Source organism: Myxocyprinus asiaticus, chromosome 3, assembly GCF_019703515.2.
Source record: "Myxocyprinus asiaticus isolate MX2 ecotype Aquarium Trade chromosome 3, UBuf_Myxa_2, whole genome shotgun sequence".
In the NCBI taxonomy this organism is placed as follows: domain Eukaryota; kingdom Metazoa; phylum Chordata; class Actinopteri; order Cypriniformes; family Catostomidae; genus Myxocyprinus; species Myxocyprinus asiaticus.
In genome coordinates this window covers 30,641,527-30,657,586 of record NC_059346.1, presented here as the reverse complement: position 1 = coordinate 30,657,586, position 16,060 = coordinate 30,641,527, and the positions used below count along the sequence as shown (strand labels likewise).

The 16,060-nt window shown below is 37.1% G+C and overlaps 1 protein-coding gene across 4 annotated transcripts in view; it reads left to right on the top strand.

The window, feature by feature from the left end:
* Positions 1-206: 206 nt before the first annotated feature.
* LOC127417331 (F-BAR domain only protein 2-like) overlaps positions 207-16,060 on the top strand; it is a 66,398-nt gene continuing 50,544 nt past the window's right edge. For 2 of the 4 annotated variants that reach the window (XM_051657298.1, XM_051657288.1), the window contains exons 1-2: positions 209-407; positions 12,131-12,222. In XM_051657298.1, coding sequence (XP_051513258.1) covers positions 375-407; positions 12,131-12,222 — 125 coding nt within the window. In that variant the 5' untranslated portion in view covers positions 209-374. Of the gene's footprint in view, positions 408-12,130; positions 12,223-16,060 lie in introns of all 4 variants that reach the window. The other 2 variants (XM_051657315.1, XM_051657306.1) reach the window with 2 other exon arrangements.

Genomic DNA, 16,060 nt, shown 5'->3' with positions numbered 1-16,060 from the left:
TTGTATAGCATTAACACATTTCGTAGTATAATCCCGTATGATTATACCATTAAATGTGTAACTGATAAACAGATTGCTAGTGTCTACTCAAAGGATTTGCATCACAGTGGGGACTGTGATAATGTTTGCACCCACCACTGGTATCGCTGTTTCTTCATAATAATTACCTCAATGAAATACTGAACAAGTGGAAGGAAAAGGCGGTGGAGGTGGAGTCTGGTGTTCAGAGGGTGGAAACCCCAGCAGAACAGGAGGAAAAAAAAGAGAAAAACCACCAGACACAACAATATCGGGGGGAGGACGGTGAATTAACAGCACAAATTGAGATTATTAAAATAAAAAAGAGCCACTGTGAAGAAGGGAGAAAAAGCAAGATGATAACGCCCTATTTCCTGGAACATTTCTGGGTAGGTTGTGTTTTCTGTGTTCTAATTTGGCTTTGCGGTTGAAAGACAACTATGCTGCTGTACACTGTCATTCTTTAAAATGGGTATGCTATAGTTGATTTCTGAGGTTATTTCTCGTGTTTTTATGCGCATTGGCCGTTGTAGGTATCATACCGGTAAAACATGGTAGAGGCAAGCACGATAGAGCCTGCTGGCCTGTTGCCCCCCTCACTTTTCTCGGAGAATACCGTCCAGCTAGACCGGGGATTGGGCCTCATTACACCCCATCTAACACAGCCAGCCAACTAGATTCCACCTCTGTTCAATCTGATTGGCTGTCGGTCAACGTCTTGGAACGTTTATCATCCTATTCTGGAACACTATTGGACGTTATGGTTGTCAATCATAAGCTCTCCTCCTCAAGTTGTTCCGTAATGAAGTAGGAACCGGAGGCCAGAATTTCAGTCAAAGTTTCTATTATGAAGCGTGATACAGTTTGAAGCATGGTATATATACGCCATGTAATGATTGTCCTCGTCCCATCTCTTCTCATTCATAGTATAAGTCAAGGTGATACTCCTCTGAATTACTTTGGTTATGGTTTGTACAGACGTGGCTTGACTATATGTTATTTATTTGGAGTGCTGCAGCTGCCCATGGTGTAATTTCATATTTTGGTTTTTCGTTTTATTCTCATATTTTACAACAACAAATATGCGTCTGTGAACATGCTTCTTAAAGTAATATTCATGGTTCAATACAAGTTAAGCTCAATCGACATTTGTGGTATAAGTTTGTTTTGATTACCACAAAAAAAAATTATGTCAACTGGTCCCTCCTTAAAAAATAATAAATCAAATTTCGAAGTTACAGTGAGGTACTTATAATGGAAGTGAATGGGGGCATTTCTGGATGGTTTAAAGGCAGAAATGTGACGCTTACAATTTCATGAAATCACTTACATTAATTCCTCTATTAAATCTTGTTTATTGTTTGAGATCTAAATTCATTTTTACCGCCGATGACAACATCGTCATGGCAACAGTGTTGTAAAATTGGATATAACACTACACACAAAAGGTTAGTAAGCAATTTTATCACACTAAAATCACAAATGTTAACATGCATTGTTTACGTCTTTTGGCTATACTTTTAAAACAGTGAGTATTTTAGATTGACCCCATTCACTTCCATTGTTATTACCTTAACCCATATTTTTGCTTTATTTTAAGAAAAGGAGGGACATGTTGAAATTAATTTTTGTGGTAATCAGCATTATTCCTCAAATGCTGTTGATTGAGCTTAACTTGCATTAAACCTGAAATATCCCTTTAAGTAGGATGAAGGAGTGTGTGTTTAGGTATGAGGATGTAAGATGTACCTGTTATCTGTCTGGGCTTTCAGGAAGTGTCACTTCAGAAATAACTTGTTCCCCTGACATAAAACTATTAAATATGTTTATGGTAATCCAAGTTACTGGTTTCGTAATGACAGAAGAGTACTGTCTAATTTCACTTACTGAGCACTCTATTAGGATAAATAAATAACAATAAATAAATGATAATAAAGTGCCAGATGTGGTCTTCTGCTGTTGTAGCCCATCCGCCTCAAGATTCGGCATGTTGTGCATTCTGAGATGTTATTCTGGTCACTACAACTGTACAGAGTGGTTATCTGAGTTACCGTAGCCTCTGTCAGCTTGAACCAGTCTGGCCATTCTCCATTGACCTCTCTCATCAACAAGGTGTTTCTGTCCACAGAACTGCCGCTCACTGGATGTTTTTTGTTTTTGGCACCATTCTGAGTAAACTCTAGAGACTGTTGTGTGTAAAAATCCCAGGAGATCAGCAGTTACAGAAATACTCAAACCAGCCCGTCTGGCACCAACAATCATGCCACAGTCTAAATCACTGAGATCAGATTTTTTCCCCCCATTCTGATGGTTGATGTGAACTTTAACCGAAACTCCTCACCTGTATCTGCATGATTTTATGCATTGCACTGCTGCCACACAATTGGCTTATTAGATAATCACATGAATAAGTAGGTGTACAGGTGTTCCTAATAAAGTGCTCAGTGGGTGTATATTAAAAGCGGGAAGCATACTGGAAGATACCTCTCTGACAGGTGCAGTAGCCTATGATCATGGTGTTACCATTAAATCAGCAACCGGCCACAGTGTTGTGTCTAGAAGAAAATGAGGAATTGGAAGCTGTCACTGTCAAAACACGAACGGGGAAAGAAGATGGATGTGGGATTGCAAATCTGTGGAGTCTTGTTCTCAATCAAGTCTTTGTGTTGTGGGCTCAGTGGAACAGGGACGCCTATGATCAGCTGTGTGCTTGTAATGCAAGGCACAGACATACACACATATACCCTCTTACTCACAGAGCCACAATCCTTCATCTTCCTGATCTAGAAACAATGGAGTTTACTGAGTTTAGAATGGATTCATCCATGTAAGCTCTGTTCCATTTAGCAATTTTACTATAATTTTGACTTCTTTTGGAGGTTTGTGTATTAGAGAAGAAAGGAAATAGTTTTAACAAGAATTTCATTATTTTTGCTGTAATTGGAGCTAGTGTGGAGCTATATTAAAATTTCTTAAAGCCCTGGCCAATGACCATCAATCTAATCTTGAATGATGATGTAATTGCACCTGAGTGAGCCCTGGGTAGGGTTGTACCAGCTGTGCGTAAGTTCTCACATAAGTTGGGATGTAAAGTTCACACTAAGGCCTTAGTAACTACTAGTTAGTTTGTAACTAAGTCAGAGCTTAATTTGGTTGCACCACCTGTTCTTAAGGTAAAACTTAACTAGTAGTTCATAAGCTCTCTGTAAAGTAATGCGTAGTCGCATAATATGACGTTTACCTGTATTGATCCAATAAACAGCCTTCAAATTTGTACACGGAAATATTAAACGGCAGTGAATTTCAGTTTGAACTTGTTATGGTTGATGTTCAAACCTTGTTTACTCGCGTAACTGTCAGCTGTAATAATTTATATCCCCATTAAAATACAATATGTAATAAAAGTTGATTTGATAAATAGTATGTCTGCCCTGTGTAAATAACAATATATAGGAACTGTATCTAAAATAAATAAGGGGTGATAAAGAAATACGAATACAACAGGCTAGAAAAATAGACATTTTATAAATTTCAATATCCTGTATATATTATGAATGTGTTGAAACTGAATTCTAAATACCAATTATTTAAATTGTAACTGTAGTGGAATACAGTTACTTATATTTTGTATTTTAAATACGTAATCCCGTTACATGTATTCCGTTACTCCCCAACCCTGCATATAGCTGGTGCAACTGGCCCCAGATATTTATCTACCATGAGATCATCATCTTTTGAAATGTATCTTCTCTGCACTTCAGGGCCTGACACCCACAGGTGTGAGCTTCAGAAGCACAACTTACCCTAAAGCTCCCACAACAAAGCAATGCTTGAGGGAAACCTCTTTGTTTTGTTCCCCACAGACAAAAACATGTAACCGCATGTTTCCTGATTTGTGCTGTGTGCCTTTCTAGTAAGCTTTTGACCTTTGCTGATGTCTCAATTTCTCCTCTGTTGGTGGATGTTTAGACAATACTTGTCTACGGAAATGTGTCATGTTGAGAAATACTGTAGATATTTCCTTTCAGTTTCTGTCCAGTTCTTGGTGAGATCTCATGATAGATAATGTATGATTATGTAAAGCCTAGGTGCACACTACACAACTCAAGCTCATCTCCTTTGATGTTTTGATTCAGCGACTGGTCTGGGACAAGAAGATTTAAAGGGAATCTTTCCTCAGTCAGGGATGAATGGTCATGTAGTTGATACAACCAGTCTGCGATCAGTCGTGTAGTTTGCGCATTAGCAGACTGATCTCAGTTGGCTTTAGTCATTTGTAAAGTCTAAAATATTTTTGTTGTCACCTGGTTACAGAGCAATAGTCTCATTCAATCAAGGCCTCTTTTAACCTAGGTGTGAGTCTTTTAACTTTCTTGAACAGTCTTTTCAAATAGTATTCTGAATTTCTTTTAATCAAATAGCCTTTGAAAAAGATCCAATCACAGTAGTGACTATTAAGACTAAGACTAATTAAACTAATTGAATGTAATTTGATGGTTAACAGATATCTTTTTGTTTGAAAAGTGCTGTACAAGCAGTTAAATCATTTGTGTTCAAAATATACACTCATCGAGCACTTTATTATGAATACCTGCACACCTACTTATTCATGTGATTATCTAATCAGCCAAATGTGTGGCAGCAATGCAGTGCATAAATCATGCAGATATTGGTCAGGAGCTTCAGTTAATGTTCACATCAACCATCAGAATGGGGAAAAAATATGTTCTCAGTGATTTTGACTGTGGCATGATTGTTGGTGCCAGACGGGCTGGTTTGAGTATTTCTGTAACTGCTGATCTCCTGGGATGTCATGCACAATGGTGTCTAGAGATTAACCAGAATGGTACCAAAAACAAAAAAACGTCCAGTGAGTGGCAGTTCTGCAGACAGAAATGTAAAATGGCCAGACTGGTTTGAGCTGACAGAAAGGCTACGGTAACTCAGATAACCACTCTGTACAATTGTTGTGAGCAGAATAGCATCTCAGAATGCACAACACATCGAACCTTGAGGCGGATGGGCTACAACAGTGTGTTCCTAATAAAGTGTCAGTGAGTGTAGTGTTTTATCTGCTAGTTGTGAAAATTTTGGATTGCTTATTAGGTAGAATTTATTATTAGCACACAATGCAAAAGCTCTTTAGCTGTTGTGTCTGATTACAGGACATGTCGAAATATTCAGCCATTTTAATGCATTTGCATGTGGTACATTTCCATTGATTCACAAAGCTGTGCATCTGTAGGACAGATGTCCAAGGCAAATCACAATGCTAAAACAGGGGAAGTTCAGAAGGTCATATGACTCGAAGCTGTGGTAAAAGGGATTCTGTCGTATTTTGACACTGTTGATGTCTAAACGTTTTGCTGTGCTCATTGTTGATTTACCAGACAGAAGTTTTCTCAGAATGGCAGTGTGATTTTCAGTAACTTGGGTACTGTAAATGTTTGTAGATGCATGACTGAATACCAAGAAGTTACATCAGTGTCAATCTGTGGTGTGAGATATGCGTTACCTAATTTAAAACTGTATAATTAATTATACATGCAGTTTTTATGAGCTCATACTAATTGAGAGACTGTATGGAATATTAGTACTTTTCAAAATTAATTTATGTGTTGTTATTTTCAAAAAAGCTACAAGGGACAATTTGAAAGACTTCAAAAATAGAAATATTTCAGCATAGTTTAACCTGAAATCTTGATGTTGCAGAAAAAAAGTAGACTAAATGGAAATGTATTTGGACATGAAATTCATGAATGTGCAGAATTAAATGTATGTTTTCCGCAAGGATATTTTATCAGCCTGTGATATTATTTCCTGCCCAAATAATTAAATATTTGTGGAGAAGGACTGTGATGGAGGCAATCTGATTTCAAATTATTAAAGTCATAAAAGACACTGTGCAGTGGCTCTGTTACAAAAAAGTAAATCTTATTCATCACTATTACATGCACTTTAAAAGTTCAATTTCGGTTGGATTAAAGCATTAATTTGTCTTTTTAAAATAACATGTACTGTAAATGCGTTAGTCCAATTGAAATTGTCAGTTTTAGCGAAATCAAACTAACAGACTAACTAACTTTTGGTTTGGCTTCGTCCAGCATGTATACACGTCGATCAGACTGCAATAGGCCTCTACGCAAAATAAGAAGAGCAACAACAACAAATGTGTGTGTTTCATTCAGAAGTAATCAATAAAAGAATGTAACAGGTGCATACTATTGCCATGGTTAGCAGGCTAGCGTTAGTGCCATTAATGCAGTATGTAAACATTACAAATTACACATCTACTTCATATATCTTTCACTTATCATTAAGTGGTTAAGATAACTTCTTTTCCTGATCTCATGTGGATTGCATTCATAGAATGAGGCAAAAATCATGATAAGTATTGAATATGCAGCCAGAAGCAAATGACAGGTACAGATACAGAACTGTTTCAAGTAATCAGACAACAAACCTACCAGTGATCGCTAAGAAAATATAGACAAACCATATATTTTCTTAATTGTCTGTTTATTCACAGCATTTCTCCTCAGTCTAAATGTTATTATTACGCTTTACACAGAGTTTGTAAGGATGAAAGTGAAGCAAAGTCGAGCTTGGATAGTTTGAACAATCCAGGAGCAAATTGTGTCATCTTCCACCTTGGGACATCACCATAAACACAACGGATAATGTACATCTGATCTGCACCAAAATTAACCCGTAAAGAAAGTAAGAAATGCTTGTGGCTGGGGCCTGGGTAGCTCAGTGGTAAAAGACGCTGGCTACCACCTCTGGAGTTCGCTAGTTCGAATGCCAGGGCGTGCTGAGTGACTCCAGCCATGTCTCCTAAGCAACCAAATTGGCCCAGTTGCTAGGGAGGGTAGAGTCACATGGGGTAACCGCCTCGTGGTCCCTATAATGTGGTTCGTTCTCGGTGGGGTGTGTGGTGAGTTGAGCGCGGATGCCGTGGTGGATGGCGTGAAGCCTCCACACGCGCTATGTCTCCGTGGCAACGCGCTCAACAAGCCACGTTATAAGATGTGCGGGTTGATGGTCTCAGACACGGAGGCAACTGGGATTCATCCTCTGCCACCCGGATTGAGGCGAATCACTACGCGACCACGAGGACTTAAAAGCGCACTTGGAATTGGGCATTCCAAATTGGGTGAAAAAGGGGAAAAAATCCACAAAACAAAAAATAAAATAGAAATGCTTGTGGCTGTAAAGTTTTCCATGTTGTTGTGTGCATCTCGCTGTTGACTAGCTAGTTAGGTGACACTACGTAATTCCTCAGCTGACGTCTTCACCTATTCGATTGCGCATAGTGTCATATATACTTGGACAGAGAAATGAAGACTAGCTCGACAACACAGAAACCAGTGGTAGTTCGATTATAACTGCCCACGTAAACATTCTCATTGCGAGTGAAGTTAGTATAACTACTCTTTATTACTTATTACAAAAAACACGTAATGCATACTAATGTAAAAACAAAACAAAACCCTGTGCTCTCTAGAACAATTTTAGCATGCTTTGTAATGTTTATAAAACCTTAATGGGTTATGCTAAGCAGATGGCTGTGGAGTAAACCATGCATTAAACCATGTAGTTAAGCCCTCAATCACTGTTTTATCTCACCTACAAGAATATATTTGAAAATAACTATTTAAAGGCATTAAGGGAACATATGAAGAAATGTTTTATTTTTATAAAAAAAATCTAAGAATTTACTTACCAGAGTTGCTTTGCTGTAATGAACACCTGCATAAAGAAAAATGAAAAGATAAAATGTGGGATGGTGTCATTTAAAAAAGTAAAACTGAACAAGACCGTGAGAGACTAAATTTATGGAGGTGGAATATTTGCTTTTTCAAATATAATAACCCTTCCAAATAGGCATTCTTGGCTAGAGATTCCAAGAAAGGAGAAGACTGTGTGTGTGCTTGTGTGCACTGCAGGTTTGACTTTCTTTGCAGGCCCAAAATATCCTCAACCTAATCAACAATGTGATGACCCTCACTAATATTGTGAAACCTGTCGAACACCAACTTGTGAGATGGATCTCACTATTTCAAAGCCTTATAAATCAGCCAAATCATGTTTTGCTGTTGATCTAAAAATGTCAACAGGTTTCTTTAGAATATAGCAATAGCTTAGTTTGAAAACTGTTATCTTCTTTGCTGCATGAACAAGTACATACACACTATTTCACTTTCTCTCATTCACACACACACACACACACACACACAGGCACACAAATTTGTACCTTTATGTCTTGTATTGTGGTGTTTGTTTTGGCTTTAAATATGAATTGAGTTTGGTTTGACTCTTATTCTGATTGTGGTTTAAACTCCCTGTCAGAGACACACACAAACATACACAAAGGCATACCATTCAACATCGAAGTCGGTAAGCATTTTCCAACACTTAAATGATCAACTTCTTTCTGAGTGCTATGCACCACATTTGTTATTCAGTGTCTGGTCTTCAGTAGGTTGTTAAACTGAACAATGATTCATAACAAGTCACAGATTTGACACTTCCTCTTTCTTTGAAGAACAACGTTATGTGAAAAAAATTGTTTTGCATCTTAGTTGTAAGTGGTAACAAGTCTTTTTATCAGAGAATAAATATAATAATTATGTGTGTTTGAACTTTAAATTCAGTTTGTGTTTTAGTAATTCTATTGTTGCATTTCACACCTTTTTGCTTTCTCTCCCTGTCACTCCACATTCACTATTATTAGCAGTTCCTCTTCTTTATCTGTGCTTCTCTATCTTGAGCATGATCTGTTTTCAGCTCTCCCATTTATTCACCTGAGGAAGATACATTACTGGATGTATATATGCATGTATCAAACAATGTAATGTCAGTTGCAGAGACTGTGCTTTAGATTTAAAAAGACAATTAAAAGGATAGAACTAAAAAAACATGTGTCAGACTGATAACAGTTTGTAATTGAACTTGTGTTGTAAATGTTAGGCACATACAATTCATTTGGGATGCATGAACTAATCGCAGAACAAACAAGCATACATTGTGCTGATATGCAAGGTGCAGACGCCCAAAGCAGTTTCCTGAGTTTGTTGATATTTTCCTATTGTTTTTTTTTTTAAATATATATATATATATATATATATATATATATATATATATATATCTATCAATGCATTCCCTGGTCACTTCTGTAGAGCTTTGCTTTCCTGTTGCTCTCTTGTTTAACACTGAAGAGAGTGACCCCAAAATGATACAATCACAGAGATCTTGGTTATCTTTGATCTACCAGAAACACACAAATACACACTGTGTGATATATACACTATATGCTGCGTCCACAAAAGCTGATGTGAAAGTCTCAGAAAGACAATAAAAACCTGACAACAGAGCTTCATAACACTATTAACGTATGGTCAATTCCTTTTAAGTAGGTTGTGCTCATACCAATCTAACATCATTTTCTAAAGCCTGAAATGTTTTATTTCTCATTTATAATAAAACACTAAGCTTATTTTGAAATCAAAACTGGGTTAAATAGTTTCCTTCTACATATTCAATATTGTCATATATGTCAGATGTATTTATGGGCAGATATGCTGAGCAAACACAGGAGAATAGGAAGAGACAGAAAACAAAGATCTGATGTAAAGCTCTGGGTAGGGTTGCACCAACTGTGCGCAAGTTCTCACGTAAGTTTGGACGTAAAGTTCACACTAAGGGCTTAGTAACTACTAGTTAGTTTGTAACTAAGTCAGCGCTTAATTTGGTTGCACCACCTGTTCTTAAGGCAAGACTGTTCTAGTAGGTCATAAGCTCTCCGTAAAGTAATGCGTAGTCGCATAATATGACGTTTACCTGTATTGATCCAATAAACAGCCTTCAAATTTGTACACAGAAGTGTTAAACAAACAAGTTTGATCTTGTTATGGTTGATGTTCAAACCTTGTTTGCTCATGTAACTGTCAGCTGTAATAATTTATATCCCCATTAAAATACGATACGTAATAAAACAAGATTTCATTAATGGTATATTTAGCCTATGTAAATAACAATATTTAATAACTGTATCTAAAACTAATAAGGGACAATAAATAAATAATTACTTATACAACAGGCTGGAAAGTTATTAGTTGGAAAGTGGTTAATTTTAATATCTTACATATTTCGTATATGTTGAAACTTGACACAGGGCGGCATGCACAGGTGCACCGTTAGATCGGGTTCATGCTGAAGAGGTACGTTTTTTACATGTTTTCTCTCGTAAATGTAAACGAGTGTAAATGCCAACATCATCATATATGTGGAAAGGACTGAAGCCTGTCAACCTAAACATGAGCTCATTGATGTCATTAATTGAGTCTGCTTTTTTATTCCATTCGTTTCTCCTGGTCGGAGTCTTCCGTAAATATTTAGTTTATATTTAGGGTTACGTCCTACCTAAATTTAATGGTGCAATGCTCAAATATTTAGTAGTGCAAAAATTGTGCCCATTTACGCCACAACTAGGCTAAGTTGTAACGTACCTATAGCTGGTGCAACCGGCCCCTGAGGTATACTCCTCTGATTATACTGCAGCTGGTTAAAAGCAGTCAGCAAAAAGTTTCCTCTTTATGGCACCCATTTATGCTTCACCAAAAAGCATGTGCATGTTGTGACTGTCTCCTTTTCCGCAGGCCTGTCTCTCTTTTAGGGATGTCAGTTTTCAGACATTTTCATAATCGATCGTTGTGGAAATTAACAATCAATTAATCGATTAATCGTTAACATTAATATCGCATAACGCATGTGGAGGACTCCAAATAATATGTGTATATAGCCTATTGTTTAGATATAATTTAAATTAATACAATTAAGAAATGCATTGGCATTTTCCTCTTAAAATATTCTTAGTTCAGTGTATTTAAACACATTTAGGCTGTTTAGTTCGAATTTGGTAATTGTTTAATTACTGTTAATGAAATACTGTTAGTAGTAACTTCTATCTTAAGATACTTAAGATATATCATTTGTATACATATTTGAGTTCATTAAAACTTCACATTGTGGATCGTGGGATATTTCAGACCTTTGGGCTTATTTTTTATTAGAAATTAAATCAAATTATAGCACCCTGCATAAACAGTACATAACACATGCTACCACTTCTCTGGTGATAGTGTGAAGTCAGCTGAATGTACCTTCGTGCTTTCCTGGTGATCGCTGACGTAATTGTAGGTTGGGATGAAACAAGAAGATCAACAGTGCTTGTTGTCATGTTGTACTTTAGCACACCATCACAGTGTGTGCAGAAAACATTAATGTTCATTTAAAGAGAAATGCTTCAACACTATTTACATTGAGCCCGCTTCATCTCGCATCTGTGCATCTTCTGTGAACCGGATAATGACATGCAGAGCACATGCGCCTTCTAGCGGCGGGTGACTGTATAGACAGCCTTATCAACGTCTGCTGTCATGATTACTGAATGCATTTGTCCTGAAATTAATTAATTGACAATCAATAAGCTTAATCGATCAAATTGTTAACGAAAATTAATCGATTTTTGATTAATCATTAACATCCCTACTCTCTTTCTCTCGCTCATTCAGGCATGTGTCTAAATATGCATGCCCAGCAAAATAATTGGTTACATTTGTGAAAACTACCCCCACTAATATTAGTAGCTTTTTCAAAAACAAAGTTTCTGACTATTAAAGAATTAGAGAATGGATTTGGCTTTACTTCAAATCTGAATAATTCATGAGTTTACCGCTTGCATTTTTATATCGCTGATATTGGACACTTGTACCATTGTGGTTACTATGGAACCCTTTACACAGAGTTCAGATCAAACTTAAAGTACTGACTTACTCTACTTAACTGGCAAAAACCAAGGAAATTATGTCACGGATGAACATGGTAGACCAGTCTGCCTTAAGGAGTCAGCTAGCTGCCATTCAGGCCTTCACAGCATTGATTATTGGGAAACCTAAAGCGGTATACTTATTTTGGCACCAGTGTTGGCTTGCAGTTTTGTGGCTCTGTTTCTTTGCTTTGCATTTTTAGCATTTGTTAGAGAAGAAGTCTAGTGCTGTTTTGTTTATCAAGTGCGTTTGTTTTATTAATTTCATTATTTTTTTGGCAGGGCGAAAAAAACAATGGATTTGATGTACTGTACCATAACATGAAACATGGCCAGATATCCAGCAAGGAGCTAGCAGACTTCATCAGAGAAAGGTAATACTGTGTTTTATTTCTTCTTAACTATGTAAACTATTTTGGTGTGTGCCAGTACAGTTAAAGTCAGAAGTTTACATACACTTAGGTTGAAGTCATTAAAACTAATTTTTTAATCACTCCACATATTTAATATTAGCAAACTATAGTTTTGGCAAGTCATTTAGGACATCTACTTTGTGCATGACATGAGTAATTTTTCCAACAATTGTTTACAGACAGATTGTTTCACTTTTAATTGGCTATATCACAATTCCAGTGGGTCAGAAATTTACATACACTAAGTTAACTGTGCCTTTAAGCAGCTTGGAAAATTCCAGAAAATTATGTCAAGCCTTTAGGCAGTTAGCCAATTAGCTTCTGATAGGTTAAATGGAGTCAATTGGAGTTGTACCAGTGGATGTATTTTAAGGCCTACCTTCAAACTCAGTGCCTCTTTGCTTGACATCATGGGAAAATCAAAAGAAATCAGCCAAGACCTCAGAAAAAAAAAACTGTGGACCTCCACAAGTCTTGTTTATCCTTGGGAGCAATTTCCAAATGCCTGAAGGTACCACGTTCATCTGTACAAACAATAGTATGCAAGTATAACCATCATGGGACCACACAGCCATCATACCGCTCAGGAAGGAGACGTATTCAGTCTCCTAGAGATGAACGTAGTTTGGTGTGAAAAGTGCAAATCAATCCCAGAACAACAGCAAAGGACCTTGTGAAGATGCTGGAGGAAACAGGTAGACAAGTATCTATATCCACAGTAAAACGAGTCCTATATCGACATAACCTGAAAGGCTGCTCAGCAAGGAAGAAGCCAATGCTTCAAAACCGCCATAAAAAGACAGACTTCAGTTTGCAAGTGCACAGGGGACAAAGATCTTTCTTTTTGGAGAAATGTCCTCTGGTCTGATGAGACAAAAATTGAACTGGTTGGCCATAATGACCATGACCATTATGTTTGGAGGAAAAAGGGTGAGGCTTGCAATAGGGCTGGGCGATATGTAAAAAATATTTTAGCGATAATTGCCTTAAAAAATATCGCGATATCTGATTAAATCGTCAACCCACCTGCCGAGGATCGGCGAATGTTTTTGCTTTATTGATTTTGATTTAAAAATGTATTGAAACACAAAAAACATAAAGCATTTCTTAATTCAAATTGCACTTTAAACGAAAAAAGTATTAAAATAACGAAGTGATAAAAAAATCCTGTTTAACCACCTCCTCAAATCCAAACATTTACCGTCTCCAATGGCATCATTTGCCATCACGCAAGCATCCGTCTATGACACCAGATAATTAATCTATTAATAATAGCCTACAGAATAAGAACTAAAGACAATTATAAATGTAATGACATTGATAATCAAAATAAATAAGCCTAATAAATTCCCTTGTGTTCCCAAAATAATGCTGCCAAATGTGTGTTCTTATTGAATGTGTGTTTGTATTGCATTTTGGTAATACAGTTAATGCTACCAAAAGAAAAGAAAATAATACTACATTTTAGGTTCAAGGTGAACGTGTCTTGTATTACTTTATTAATTTACTTTCATCTTTGTTTCTTTAATACAAAGATATATATTACTAAACCAGCAGAGTTGCTTTCAAAATGCATGCTAACTGCGTGGATATAAAGTGAACTAAAGTCACAGCACCTCCTGAGATGATCAGAGATCATTTGCAGAATTCTCATAGATGACAGTATTCTTGCAAACAGTTTTCAGATGAATGAAGCAGAGAAAAAAGAGTGAAAACTCATTACATGCACTTGTTCCACAAGACAAGAGACCTGTTCCAGCTCGCGCTGCAAGCCTCTGAACAAACAGCGAATCGGACACAAGCAGTAGCTATGTTTCCATCCAAAAAATCAGAATATCACAAAAACAATGTGCGGCTAAAGCCGCGTTTCCATCCCTTCCTTTCAAAAGAACAAAATCGTCACTTCTGGGAAAGTTGTAGCGACTGTGTGACTCTTTTATTAATAAAATACTTGGGGTTTAGGACACACAGACAAAACACTTTAATAACTCGTTTCATGACTGGAAATGACAGCGTGTCACACAGTTCTGGGAGCACTATGTGTGTGTATGTTCCGCCATCATGACTTTGCAGTGTGGATCTATAAGATACTCTTCGGGAAAAAGTGCAAGTTTGTGTTTAACTTATTTGCTCTGCAAACTCTATGCAGGCTTTGGATTTTTAGGACACCGGTATTTAAGAATGACCAGGGCAACAATTCAGTTGTGAGATTGGTACGCTGGTTCATCCAGTTATGAATGAATTATTCAGTCACATGTTTTTTTTTTACGCGCATCTTGGATTCTTGTTAAATTCAATAGGAGTTTATTCGGTAAATGTGTTTCCATCATAGTTTATGCGCATTTCTTCTTATCGAATACAAAATGTATCCACCTCATGCGAATACGTTTTCCATGCGCATTTTGGAGATTTTATTTGCATCTTGTTGTTTCCATCCAGCAGATTTTATGCGATATCCTAAAATGCGCATAAAAAAGCATTGATGGAAACACAGCTATTGATGGCTTTTCTTTTGTCTGTTCTTAAAAATATAATAAAGAGTGTTTCTTCAAGCGCATGTCTTTGTGACTAACAGCATTTCTTGTCATGTGTCACTCCAAGACGTCTTGCGGCAGGTCACCCACCTGTTGTGGGTAGATGAGCAAAATTACTTGCGCATGAAATACATTTGGACGATGAGCCGGCGAACTGGATTCAGCTTCGTCACATTTGGCAGGTGCTAGTTTCACACCCTGGTCATTGTTTAATATATTTGGTGACTTCCCAGATCCATGGTTTTGCCATTTCCCGATATTGTCGATCATGTCTGTTTGGAATCGGCATCGGGATCTTTGTAAAACATCGTCGATATCCAATTACATCGTCCTATCGCCCAGCTTGCAAGCCTGAAGAACACCATCCCAACCGTGAAGCATGGGGGTGGCATCATCATGTTGTGGGGGTGCTTTGCTGCAGGAAGGACTGGTGCACTTCACAAAATAGATGGCATAATGAGGAAGGAAAATTATGTGGATATATTGAAGCAACATTTCAAGACATCAGCCAGGAAGTTAAAGATTGGTCGCAAATGGGTCTTCCAAATGGACAATGACCCCAAGCAAACCTACAAAGTTGTGGCAAAATGGCATAAGGAAAACAAAGTCAAAGTATTGGTGTGGCCATCACAAAGCTCTGACCTCAATCCGATAGAAAAGGAGGCCTACAAACCTGACTTACACCAGTTCTGTCTGGACGAATGGGCCAAAATTCCAGCAACTTACTGTGAGAAGCTTGTGGAAGGCTACACAAAATGTTTGACCCAAGTTAAACAATTTAAAGGCAATGCTACCAAATACTAAAAAAGTGCATGTAAACTTGTGACCCACTGGGAATGTGATGAAAGTAGTAAAAGCTGAAATAAATCATTCTCTCTACTATTATTCTGACATTTCACATTCTTAAAATAAAGTAGTGATCCTAACTGACCTAAGACGGGGAATATGTTATATGATTAAATGTCAGCAATTGTGAAAAACCGAATTTGAATGTATTTGGCTAAGGTGTATGTAAACTTCTGACTTCAACTGTATATGAAGAGAGAGAATCTTATGTAATTCTTCATTCATAACAGCCTGTACACACATATAGGTGGTCATCTTCTAAAAAACGATGGATGTAAATTAATAGTTATGTCATTGTTTAGACATAACAGCACATAAAGGCATACAAATCACATAAAGGCAGCATAAAAGTAATCCATATATATATATATATATATTATACTGATCAGCCTCAACATTAAAACCACTCACAGGTGAAG